Genomic DNA, 13,968 nt, shown 5'->3' with positions numbered 1-13,968 from the left:
GATTAGGTCTCATTAGATTAAACTCTTCCAATATTATACTAACTTCGTAAGAAATCATTAATTTAGTGATAAAAGCACCGAGACATTTAACCTAATATATAACACTAGAGCTCTTCCACAAATGGACAAAACTAAGAACAAGTTTAAAGTGACTTTAAAATGCTCGCAATGTATAAATATAAACACAAACCGTCATACAAAACAGGCAAGAGCTTGTAAATTCCCTCCAAATTTGATGACAAACAAACCATCAATGGCACCACATAAAAAGAACAGTCAGTTGAACTCAATAATTCATAACTACTTGGCAATGGGAAATTCTGATGATATCCAAACCACTACTCATTGGCACATCAAAATTAAAAGAGAGGGAGAATTAGGAAGAAGCAGATTCTAGAACTGTTCCATAGTGTGTTAGCTATACCATACCCATGTCTCTGAAAAACAAAGGTACAGGATATCAGTAGTAGATCATATTCGTACATGAGGGGAAAATTTTAGATTACAGTTTAAGAACAAATTAATGGCCATTCTCATCCATTCATATAGTAACTCCCGTAATATGGCTGAGCGACTGAAGCTGGCTGCTGTGATGGTGCTATCGTTGCTTGAGCGGTCGGTTGGGCATAACTCTGAGCAGAATACACCTGCGGCTGATAATTTACACAATAGTTCATAAACCCAAAACAGATGACTGTTCTATGTCTCTTGGAATAAGTCATAAAGAGACCAACTAGCTAATACTCCTTTTGATAACTATTTGGCTTTTGAAAACTAGCTAATACTCCGTTTGATAACTATTGAAACTGCGCTTGTTTTCTCAAAATTTCTTTACAATGATTTTCATTCAGTGACGAAACATTTGAGTTGGAGTTCATAACCCAGTTTCAAAAACCAGCACAATTTTCAAAAAAAAACCTAAAGGATGATCCACTTTTTTCAATTTTCAAAACTTGACTTGAGTAGATAATAAAACAAACGAACTCAAAGGTAGTAGTAGTAGTAGTGTTTAGAAACTTAATTTTAGAAACTAAAAACCAAATATTATGAAATTCTCTCCAGACAAGAAGATTGAATACCTGGACAGGGTATGTTGGAGGATACGTCGCATAAGTGGAGGCTTGTGACACCGATGTGGACACTTGTGGATTCGTGTAGGTGCTTCCATACCCACTATACGAGGCCTGTATTCAAGTAGATGGGAAGAAAAACAAAGGGTTATTCTTTTTCTGTTCATAACTTTTTCGTGCTGTTGCTAGGGACATTAAAATGCCCTCAAGTTTGCTCATGAATATTCCAATCTTAAAATTAAAGCAGGCCCAATATATCCGAAATGACTTTATATTGATGCGACTGGAAAGGCAGAAATAAAGTATATGAATATATATATTAGAAGGGCTGAAAAGAAACACTAGCGAATTCGCCTTTACCTTCCACAAGTTGACTGCATGGTATCAACTATATTTAATAAAAAATTAAAAAAAAATAATAATAATAAATAAAAACACCCTTCCACGTATCATACTAGGAAAGAGCAAATAAATTAAAATGCAGATCCTAACCATCAAAAAATCCACAAAAATTAATAGAGACTGCAGTCTTCAAGAATAGTTCAGGAAGGATCACTTGCGACCATGCAAGTTATATGCAAAAATTAATCACTTCTACAGCCACAGTTCCCAATCCTTATAACAAAGGAAACAGAGTGATTTCCCTTACTTTTTAAATAGTCTTGTTTGTTGATGGGGTGAAGGTGCATTTATGATGACAACATAATATGAAGTAATTTCTTCGGAACCAATAAATTAAAATGCACGGAGGAAAAAACACAAAAAGGGCAATTAGACCATTTGTGTGAAAAGTTTCCTTATTTAAACTGCATGACATATATTAGTATGGAAAATAAAAAGGGTGAAAGATAGAAAGGTTTTTACCGGTTGGGTGTAACCAGATGCCCATTGTTGCCCCTGTGCTTGAGCGACAGGAGGCCAGGCTTGTGGTTGTACACTATAGCCGGCTGCCCACTGGTTTTGACCAGTAGGATAAGCACCCATCAAAGATTGTGCTGGTGAAGAAACACTAGGATAGGATTTGGCTATCTTTGCTTTTTCAGAAGCTAGATAATCATCCGCCAGGCGTTTTTTAAGTTCTGATGTACTCTTATATGAAATGAATAACTTTGCATGTCTGTCCTCAGCCTTCTTGATTGATTGAACGTCTCCAAAGAGATTTAGAAACTGCAAAACCATTCACTAGTGAATTCAGTAAAATACAATCCAAACATAGTTCACCGCTAGAGAGATTTTATGATCAAGAAAATATTAGAAAGATTTCAGGCATGAGCAGACTTCCAGTTTTAAGCATCATCCAATGAGAAATTTCTTCATTCGACATACATCAACTCAGTGTTGTTTTGAACTAGAATATCATACATGCTATGGAAATATTGACAACTCCAAAGAGACGGAGTGAGATCCAACTCAAGGTGAAAAAACATGGGACCTTTGTAACTAGATAACTTTATATCAAACTGTTTCAATGTAAGGTCAACCAAAACAAATGAACAATTGCTAGTATACTGATGTCCAAGAACATTATTCTTCATAGTTAATGCAATTACGTCTATCTACCCTCAAAAGTTTGTCCCCTGCAAACATGAAGAGCTTTAATATTACCTCCAAGAAAATGCTCGATAACTCCTCCTTCATTGAAGCACTCACGACCATTGCATTCTCTGCATTGGGCACTATTACCTTCTCAACTAATGAATCTAAATAATCAATTCTCTTTGCTGATGACTGAATTGCCTCATAATGTATCAAGGCCTGAGTGAATCATGGAGGCAGAAAGGTATACATTTAACCACAGGAAAACAACGCTTACCAGAGTAAAATTCAAATGTTTCAAATAAAGAAAGAGAGAGAGAGTACCTCAATGAGTGGTTTGGATAATTCACCATGCTCAACCGCCTTGTCCATAATTTCTCTAGCTTTTCCTTCATTCTTACATACCTGTCAACAAAATCAAGAGATATGATTCTAGAAAACAACACTTAAGAAATCAAGAAAAATACCATTTCAACTGATCATATGCCACCAGAAGAGACTGTGTTAATTAGCTACATGAATAACTACTAAAATTGCTTAAATAATTGAGCATGGACCAAAGCAAAAAATAGCAAGCTTCTTTATTTTAATATGAAAGAACTTTCTTGCACAACTGTGGAATATTTTCGTTCATGAGTATACATCAGTATTACCAAAAAATATCAATGGCCAGTAACTTAAAAAGATTTTTAAAACCACCCGGAAAGTACTAGCTACAACAAAATTTGAAGTACCCGAATTTCCTTCATGAAAAAGAAATTATAATAAAATTAGAACATTAATATTCATTTGTGAGAACTACCAAAACGAGTATCGATTAAATTCAAGATAAATTCTATGAAAATACTTCTTTCACAGATTTTCAGCCACCAAAATTTTGTCTTCTAAAGGTCGTTCTTCTCTGGCCTTAAATAAGAAAGCTTCTTTGCTTCTTTAACTCTGGGGGGAAATAAATAACAGGACCATATTATTGAAGGTCATAAGTTTCAACAGAAAATTATGCCTAGAATTCACCTCAAACTGACACAGAAATCAGCTGCACATAACTCAAGGAGTAGAATGACCCACGGCCCAACAAAAAAAAGCCAAACTAAAAAATAAGCTCCAATTAAGCCGAATAACATCTAAAGGGCATTTACAATAAGCCTCGACTTAAAAATTGAAACACGAAGGAGACATGGGACCTAATAAAGAAGCATAAAGAAAAACTACAAAAGATCAAGTGCAAAATGGATAATTATGTGAATAGACTACAAGCAGTGCAAGGACCACAATTTCAGCAACATACCAAGTTCAGAAACCTTGAGTACTGAGCATATAACAGTGGCAACGCACGAGAATGTTCTTTTCCTCTTTCAATGGCGATGGCCTGTTCATATACAGAGTATGCATCTTCCAGCTTCCCCTGGAAATACCAACGGCCAAATTAGAAAATGCATGCATCAATATGTATCACAACTTATTTAAGACAACTTACCAGACGATGTTCCATATTAGCGTGCTTAATAATTGCTTCAAGAAGGCCAGGTGAAATTTCAGTATGCACAAGTTGATAGGAGGCTCGAGCGCCAGCAATATCCCCATTTTGCTCCTTGAACCGAGCAGCAAATAAATGGATCTCTGGTTGTCTCTGTTGAAGTTTTGGAAGCATGTGCATATTAACGCATACAAATAAAAATTTATTTAATAACTGAGAAAAAAGTTATATTCCATACATCATAGACAACAATATCTCCTGCTGACAAACTTAGTCATAGGGGGTATATTTTATAACATTTATAAATTCAAACTTTTTATAATAAGAAAACGTTTAACGTATAAATAAACAGGGATACAATTTTTTTTATAAGAATCAACCCTTATTGAGAATACAATGGAAGAATGCATACGCAACCAAATAACAAATCCACAAAAGAGAAAGACCACTAAAGAAAAGGGTCTCCAGTCAAGTAAAATAACACCTATTGAGTAAATACAAAAAAAAAAAAAAAAAAAAAAAAAAAAAAAAAAAAAAAAAAAAAAAAAAAAAAAAAAAAAAAAAAAAAAAAAAAAAAAAAAAAAAAAAAAAAAAAAAAAAAAAAAAAAAAGATCTCACAATAAAGCACACGCCCTGGCAAGCCACAAGAAACAACCCTTCTCCCAAAACGACTAAAGGGGAAGTAACTTCTCAATCATCTCATTCAGCCAGCTGATCCGAACGCCCAAAAAAGAAAACTCCTCATGGAGTGGCAAAATCACATCTCCAAAAGAAATGATCTACGTCATCCTCCACATTCCGAAAAAGGATTCAAAAAAAATGAGCCAGTCAATGAAGGTCAAATTCTTGAGTGTCCGTCCAAAGTGTTAACACGACTGTAGATAACCTGCCAAACAAAGAATTTAACCTTTTTTTGCAATATTGATCTTCCAGAGACCCAAGAAAACAAGGTCGCTCATGGGAGAGGTGTCCAACAAAGAATGCAAGAATATGGTTCAGCACCAAAAACGGTTCCTCTTTCCTTGAGGAAAAGAAAATAATATCGTACGCAAATTGTAGGTGGGATAAAGGCACTTTCTTCTTGCCAACCTTGAACCCCGACCACTTTTTCTTCAACACTCATGGAGACAATTCTACTCAAACATCAACCACTAAGAGGAAAAGGAAAGGAGATATAGGGTCGCCTTGTCTAAGACATCTAGAATCCCTATTTGTTTGTTCTTTTTACACGTTTCAATAATCACAAGTAAATCAAGATAAGGAAAAGGGGATACATTTTAATTGCATGCTTGCATGCATAAAATGAAAGGATCGTAATACACTATTAGAAAATTATGATCATGATTGCACCATCATTAATCATGATAACTACAACCAGTTATCATAAGGTTAGGTAAAACGGCAGATGCATGTGTTGCCTACCTTGACAAAAACTTGGCTTGCCCGAGCAAGGGCGTTGTTGGCAAGATCCATACTATCGCTTGCTTGCATGCATAAAATATATCGTATCCAGTACTCAGGATAGTTGGCACAAGCAATCACACATCTCTCGTATAATTTCACCACCTGTTCACAAAAATTTCGAACAAAAAAATGGAAGAACATATAAAATGGTCTTTATATTAAAAATACATTGTGTAAAGATGTGACAAGAAACAGAAAAGAGATATGCAACAGAAATACTCCTCAGAAGAATAGAGAGGCCCCTCAAACATGAGATGAGGGACCCTCCTTGCCTGACAGACAGATGGTTAGGAAGATAAGAGACCTGCATGCATAACATTGGAATTTTAAAAAGTTACCGTACAAACACATCATGAACCTAGAATCTCCACTGATAAAATGAGAGTTTGAAGTACTTAGCCTTAAAGCCTGCTTTAGTCTCAGTTCAAATTGCCGATTAAATAGTTGCTTCATCCAATGGTTTAGCCAGTAAAGCATATGGTGCAGAAGATATTTTTTAACTGTAAGTCAATACATAACGAGGACGACTAGAAACTAGAAAATATACACATTGAAAATCAGAACAGGCTAAAGTACCTTATTTAAGTCTCCTTCTTGTTCTATAAAGTCCAGGTAACTATGCCAATTATCAAGCTCTGCAACATTTAGTGGCCGAACGTGAAAGTAGGGCCTTCTGATAGCTGTTTCAAAACCAATGATCTTAGAATCGAACTCTTTAGCTTTCTTATAGATTTCTTCTCTAATGGCGATATACTTCTCCAACTCCTCTGCTTCTGTTAAGCCAGCACTTACAGTTTTAAACGATGGTTCCGTGACATCGGGACGACCTTCCTCCCCATTTACTTGATCACCAACCTCTGATTGCACATCGACAGCAGCCTCCTCAGAACTCTTCAATTCTGACAATGGTCGACTTGCAGCTAACTCCTTAAAACTGTTACACATTTGCATCATGATCCAAGGGGAAAAGGTATTTTAGCTTGCTTATCAAGGAAAGAAATTCAATAAACCATTGGGTCAGTCATAACTAAAAATTAAAGAGCCCAGGGGCTTCATTCTAATAAGAAACCATCTATCTAAATTAGCTTTTCCTCGCACAGAATGCAATTCAACAACGAAAGGGTGCATAACCCCAAAAACATTAACTTAGCAAAGTGCAACAAGTACATCTAAGGGCAATATCAAAAGAAGAACTGTATTATCGTAGTTCAAAAGCAAAAGAATTCAGATCAATGAGGGCAATATCAAATTATCAGAACAGCGTAGTATTGCAAAGATGTGCAATACTCACCTATTGAAATAACGATCCAACTGTTGATTTGGATTTTCCAGTATACGTGTATATATCATGGCAAGGCGACCCCACTCCTGCTGCATGTACTCATATTCAATATATTTATCCCAAAGGGAAAATGAGAGGTAATCTGTCCCAACATAAGCTAATCCTCTCTCAAAAAGTCTGAAACATCATCAACCAGGAAATTGGTTATTATGTAAACAAAGATCATCAAGTGATGCAAAAGTATCCAGAAGAGTAACTGCACTAGGGTTGAAGGTGAAGGAGCAATTTACTCTAATAACAGCATATGACACTTCTGCATGCTGCATTTACCTTCCTAAAAATCATTTTATGTCGGTGAATGATGCAATGATAGAGGCCATCTTAACCCATAACTGAACGAGATATTCCCAGCAGCAATTTGTATATTGATGTACCTCAGTAGAAAAAGGTTAAAGAACTGCCGTAGTTCATTCATAACTACAGACTAAGGCATAAGCCATAATAGACAACAGGAGATTGACACTATTTCTTTCATTAAAAATAACTTTAAAAAAGGCAAGTAACAGTGTAGCCCCAAATCATGGGAATGCACATTGGAACATGCAATTCCAATATACATTTCAATCAAATCTTTCCGCCTTACACGTAGGAAATCACTGGTACAGCCATCTAAAACGAGGTTACAAGCAAAAAGAAAAAGATCGTTATCAGGTCCAAGTAGCTAAGAATCATAGTAATGGCACTCCAGGAAAAAACACGAATGCCATTAGAAACAGAGGGCAATACCTTCTGATGGTCTCTGGATCTCCATATGTACTAAGAGCGAATATGCAGTAATGCAGCCAAATATCAACTGAGTAAGTGACTCCATGTACTGCTCGTTCATACACCTCAACAACTTTGTCAGTAGATCCAAAACGGGCCTCATGATCTGCATACTTCTTCCAATAACCATAGCATAAAGGAAATTCTACTAAAAATGCATCGTACACTCTCCGAATTTTGAGTATGTTATCCTGAAAAGAACCCAAGCAAATTCTCTTAAACTGGAATAAGTCTTCTCATAGGCATATGAGTTTGGCCCACATGAGATCGTTAGAACTGGGGTATTTTCCAGTGCTAAATTCAGTCAATATCAAATTCTGAAGAATCAATATAAAATGTAAAATTCTGCTCGACATATACAACTCTTTAGATGTTTTTTCTTGGAAATCACAAAACTTTTCTCTGAGCTCTAAATGTTGGGTTAAGATATTCACTAACAATATAGGCTCATAAATTTGTGGATGAAAAAATCCATGTTATTTGCAATAGATCCATCATAATTACCAGAGATCATGTTTACCACACACTATTTTTCTGAAAACCATCAACATTAAATATTATTAAAAGGCATAAGCAAGTCCATCCAGGCCAATGCCAAACCAACTTATCAGTTTGAGAAAAATGAAAAACCAATGCCAAAACCAATTTATAAAAAAGATTGACACAAACACTAACCTAAAACAAACAAAATTGAACAAATTGACCAAAACTAATAAGATCTGTCAAAGCCAAACCAGCCAACTAATTTTTGGCTTTAATTCTATCAAGAGGAACCAGGTTAGACATATTGTCAGTTTTGTCGGTCTTACAGTTTCAGATTGCACCCCTAAATACTATCAAAGATATTTTGTTTACATATAAGCCTCCCAATACAAATCTTTAAGAAAGTAGATAATTTTTAGCTTATATTTTGTTAGAAAATTGGTAATGCCCTAACATGTGGTAGGGAAACCAGTGGGTTGGCCAAGTGGAATACGGTGATCTGTAAAAGAGAGGGAAGTAAGAGAAAATTCTTAGGCAAGTGTTAGGCTTCAGAGAAAGATACCCCTCAAAAAAAGAATATCAACGTAAATTCTCCCATTGCATCAGTAAAGCATATTAGTGTCCACTATCAGTAAAGCATATTAGTGTCCACTAGAAGGAAGCATATTATGACTGTTGGATGTCCAAAATGTAAATACGGAAGAAATACACCACTCCTATAGATAAAGCTTCAATATCAACACTCTTCATGTGAAAAATCAATTAAACATTATCCTAATAATATTGCAGGCTATATCATACCTACAATACATAAAGACATAGCTGAGAAAAAGAAAAAAAAAAAAGTTGATTGTGTGGATCATTAGCATGCATGACCCAGACATGAGTCAAAAGTTTACAAGTCATGGAAAAATTCCACATTGCTTCCTCAATCATTACCACAAAATATGTCAGGAGTTCCCAACGTCGCCAACAAAATTAAAGACAAATAAAGACAAATAAAAGGCTGCATCACATTAAGCTTTGTGGCAGCGTCCATGTGGTTGATGAAATTTGAAGATAAGACTGCCAATTTATTGTGCCTTTGTTAGTAGTTCGTTATAGATCCCACCAATGCCAAGTTCAAACATAAAATGGTAAAACCGTACAACTTGCTAATATTCATTCTTGCATACCTCTGCCACCTTCTCCGTCTCTTCGATCAAAGAAGTCCATGCATTAAAATCTAAAGAACTGGCCCTCACAATGTTCCAGAGTCTATCTTCTTCCGCAGATAGTGGAGGTACTGCCAAAAAATATTAGGTAACAAAATATCATCGAGAGGTTGAGTTTCTTCTCTAAAAAACTATAGGCAACATAATAGAGTGAGTACTGATTACAGTATTAAAATAGAAAGGAGTTTAGTAATCATGTAAGCTAAATATGAAAACAAAAAAATGGTAAGATAAATGTGAAATTATTTTCTTCATATAAATAATTAAATATACAGGTTGAGAACAAGCTCTCACCCTGAGCTCTGACATGAAATATGAATCGATGCCTTGTTTTCGTAAACCATGGTATTAGACAATAATGGTGTAACACCAATATATATATATATATATATATATATATATATATATAATGGACATCTGAAGTTGACATTGGTGGATTAACGAGGAAGATTCTTTTTTTTTAACAATAATAATAACAGCTGGAAAAGAAAAATAAAAATAAAAAGGAAAAGGAAAGTGCTGAAACGCATTTTCAACAACCACCGTATACTGTCGTTGCCATCAACAGTGTGTGACAGCAATAGCATGCACGAAAGGGGGGAGCTTGCTTTGGACTGGTTTTTGGCCGGATTCTGGGAAGATTGGGGACCCTATGGCGGTTTAAAAGCAAGGGGAAGGTGATTGGAAGAGAAAACTCGTGAGCAAGAACCGAGAACCCCAACTTGAAAGCCCATTGTCACCAAAAGAACTACAAATGTCAATTCGCCCCTCCGACAAAGCAATACAACTTGAAACTGTGGGGTTTTCATCTAAGGGACCTTGTGGGAGAAGGTGGTTGGATGGATTCGAACGAAGGAGCTCGTGAGGTTGAGTATCGACCTCTGCAATTGCTGGCTCAAAACCCAAAAAATTCTAATGGTTGTAGTTAACTCGATTCTACACAAAAACTCACAAATTTGGAATGGTTAGGTTCATATCAAGGTATCTTTGGGTTACATGACGAAGGCAAACGCGTTCGAGAACCGTGGAGAGAAAATTGGCAAAGAGCGGAGAAGAGAAGCCGCCAACAGGTAAGCAATGTGTGAAGAAGGCGAAGGAGAACCGATTCACTTGACCCAGATCTAACCAGCTCGGTTGGACCAGTTTTGGTCAAACCGAACCAAAAACTACACTATTTTTACATGATTTTCGCCTCAATTTCAGTGGTTTTGATATTTTCCCTTAATGTAGAACCTAATTAAGGACTTTTGATATATTTTGAAAATTCTTGAAGACCCAATCTGAGCCCGAGAAGTCAAAAAACATGTAAGTAGCCATATGGATTGTTTTTCAAGCAATACTTGTAGGAGTCGATAAGGACATTTAAGCTATTGGTTAGAAAGCATGACTATAGGCCTAACTGACCAAGATGTATGGTAGCTAAGCCTAGAAACTTGATAGTTTTCTGGTTTAGCATGATAATATGTTTTACAGCTTCGCTTGCATGTTTGAGAGCTCTGATTAGCCCTAATGAAATTATTAGGACCCCAGCATGTTTTGTATGATTACTAATCGTTTGATCAAGCATGTTGGACATTTTTACATGCATGATACACCCATAGGAGAATGTTACAAGGGTTAGACACTCGTGTATGCCTAGTTAATTCATTCAATATCCGCTATGTGTCCTAGAGAATCTGGAAGGATATAAGAATGAACGTGAATTGTTGTTTTACATTTCCCAAGTCATAGAACCTACATTTGGGCCCTATGGGCATTTTAGGTTCACCAAGTATAAAGTAGGAACCATTCGGGGAAAACCTCTAATCATAAACTTTCCTAGAGCGGTTAGGGTGTACTTGGTACACATAGTAAAGTTGTTACCCACAAAGGGTCCCAAGGGTCGTATTGGGAATACTATTGGGGAGCACCTAGTAGACAGGTACATATGAGGTACAGACGGTCAAAGTACTCATCTGTTTATAGAGGACAGTATACCTCATACGCACGAGACTTACCCCAAGGCCTGTTGCAAGGATATTTTGACTTACGCGCAATTAGCGCAAGGTTGATGATAGACTTTAGAAAACGAAAACATAGAGCTAAGCATATCTGAAACCCTATATTAAGGCCCTGAGGGGGTTAGGTATACACCCCTAAAGTAGGAGTGTATAGGGGTTAGGTACATACGAGTCTTATAGAGCTAGTACAAGCTACATGTCAGGGTATTAGATGACGCTAAGATTAGTATACGAGCCCTATAATATCATGCCTAGAAGGAAAATAATTGAGTAAATTTTTTAATATTTTTAAAAGATAGGTGTGCATATCACATATCTTTATATAGAACAAAATGCAGAAATACTCAATGCTTCTCAAGGAGCATCATTACTCTTAATAGTTCAGAAACATAACACATCTACTTGTGCACCCTTCAAATTGCAGCACCTTATAGGTTGACTTTCTATTTTTCCGCCCAATTTGTTAAAATTCTTTTTTGTCCAAACGAAAATCCCATGAAAATGCAGAAAACTAAAATGGGAGACACATACCAGAACCATCAATGAAGTGTTGTTCCTCAGAATCATCATTGGCATTCTCAATAACATTTCCGTTCTCAATTGATGAAGCATTAACTGATGAGGCAGCAACACTTCCATTTAAAGAAGAATCGTGACTGGCTACTTCAGCAGTTTCCATTCCTGAAGTTTCTGATACAGCAGCATTCTGACTATGGTCAGTCATTACCACATCTGACTTTGTCGCATCCACCACCCCAACATGATTTCCTTGCTGAATAGAATTGGGATCCGTAACATATGCATTGCCGCTGCCCATATCTGCAGAGGTATGTGAAACAGAAAAGTCCCCAGTGATCCCAGATTGAAAAGCACCCGGTTGAGGAATTAGATTTGAACTGCTATCAGAATAGCCACTCGAAACATATCCAGCAGATGCATACCCCATGACGTCAGATGTTTGGGCAACTACAGTTTCACTGTCCCCCATGCTTAAACTACAGAACTATTTCTTTGATAGCCTAACTGCATGCATTTAAACAACTATCACATAGAATTGATGCGGAGAAGCGCAGACAAAGAAGCAAACCCAGAGCAGAAGGACGTGTCCTTCAAAAAAAGAATGCAGCTAGACCCAGAAAAAAAAACATAGTGCTTGAATTAAACAGCGAATCCCAACATATTCCTGCGATACCCTTGATTTGAAAGGCATAAACTCTGGTTTGTATACTAGTTTAAAGCTAATCCAAAGAATAAACAGACGTACAAGTACTTAAAAGAATATGTATAGATGCTGGGTTTTGTTTTTTACCTTTTCTGTATGCATTCGATAATATAAATGGCACGGAAGAGCATGGCATAACAAACGAACAAACAAACAAAAAAGTAATAACACAATCACTTGAAAACGTACTAGAGCAGTAGAATGACAAACATAACAGGAAGCGAAATTGATGGATGTTCCAGCACGCTAAATCTAGGGGAACAGTGGCTGAATAAGAAAGTGGCGTAAGGAGAAAGGGAAGGGTGTTGGGGTATAAAGAAATAAAATGGAAAGAGAACTTACCGGAAACCAGAGGAAGAAGAAGAAGAAGAAGAGTTGATGAAATGCGAAGCGGAATTGAGAATTTGAGAGTGAGAGAGGAAGAGAGGGGAATTTGAGAGGAAACGATTCTAAGAAGGGAGACGACTGCGAGGCCAGGCCGAGGGCAATTGGGCGACAAGGGCTGATACACATATTACCATTATCCACCTTCCATTGCACTATAATGCCTTCCTGGACTCCGGCCCAGCCCAATCCCAACCTTTCCAATTTTTTTTAGTTCCAACTTCTTTTCATTAAATATTTTATTTTCAGTTTTTCAGATTATTAATTTATTTGATTTTGGTCGTTGAAAAAAATAATTAAATAAATTATGAATCGAGTTGGTAGGAATTTTATTTAAATGCGTCAGCCTGGTTTGAATTTAATTATTAACTTATTTGATTTCAATGACCATGACCATGTTCGACTAATTACATAAATGGTCTATAATTCATGGATAAGGCTGAGTGTCTTGCCCCAACAATACTACTGACTTACTTTGTAATCGTTGCAAATGATTTGTTCAGAGTACATAAAGATATATGAAAAGCGGGTAAGTATCATATACAAAAAAAAAAAAAAAAAAAAAAATCGTACAAAACAAAACTACGAAATATTTAATATTCATTTATACATATATTAATAAATAATACCAATACTTCGCATATGGTCACACGCGTATCTCATTCACGAGTGAGTTATTAATTATTCACGCCATAGCCTATCATTTAGCGTGCATGAGAGTGACTTTTTGTAACGGAAAACAACTTTACAATTTTGCAACTTTGCCATATATGGATTTAAAAATATAATTCAATTTTTTTATTTTTTCACACAATGCTAAATAGACGACGAGTAGTTTCTTAAAGCGTCAATTTGAGAACTCAAGCAATCAGACTTCCCTCTTTTATTAACATAAGAGACATAACTTAAGATTAGATCGTAAACAAATTATTCATTAGATAATTAGTGATAGTTAAAATATAAGACGTAATTAGAGAGATATTAAGAAAAATAAACATGTTGTAATAATTA

General features: G+C 36.0%; 1 protein-coding gene across 3 annotated transcripts; it reads right to left on the bottom strand.

Annotated features, from left to right (window-relative positions):
- Positions 1-197: 197 nt before the first annotated feature.
- LOC111488070 (pre-mRNA-processing factor 39-like) lies at positions 198-13,023 on the bottom strand. 3 transcript variants are annotated; one of them, XM_023135690.1, is made up of 14 exons: positions 12,916-13,023; positions 11,883-12,374; positions 9,313-9,422; positions 7,616-7,845; positions 6,839-7,006; positions 6,124-6,481; positions 5,506-5,649; positions 4,084-4,236; positions 3,895-4,011; positions 2,931-3,011; positions 2,676-2,825; positions 1,935-2,237; positions 1,080-1,184; positions 198-653 (listed from the first exon to the last, which is right to left on the bottom strand). In XM_023135690.1, the coding sequence occupies exons 2-14, from the start codon at positions 12,337-12,339 to the stop codon at positions 534-536; spliced, it is 2,496 nt and encodes an 831-aa protein (XP_022991458.1). In that variant the 5' UTR covers positions 12,340-12,374; positions 12,916-13,023; the 3' UTR covers positions 198-533. The 3 variants fall into 3 exon arrangements, with proteins under 3 accessions (XP_022991458.1, XP_022991461.1, XP_022991459.1); XM_023135693.1 differs by having other exon boundaries at positions 198-647; XM_023135691.1 differs by lacking the exon at positions 12,916-13,023 and adding an exon at positions 12,763-12,803.
- Between the last annotated feature and the right edge of the window lie 945 nt (positions 13,024-13,968).

Source organism: Cucurbita maxima, unplaced genomic scaffold (assembly GCF_002738345.1).
Source record: "Cucurbita maxima cultivar Rimu unplaced genomic scaffold, Cmax_1.0 Cma_Scf00013, whole genome shotgun sequence".
Classification (NCBI taxonomy): domain Eukaryota; kingdom Viridiplantae; phylum Streptophyta; class Magnoliopsida; order Cucurbitales; family Cucurbitaceae; genus Cucurbita; species Cucurbita maxima.
The sequence above is the reverse complement of the archived record's forward strand: the minus strand, read 5'-3'. Positions and strand labels throughout refer to the sequence as shown.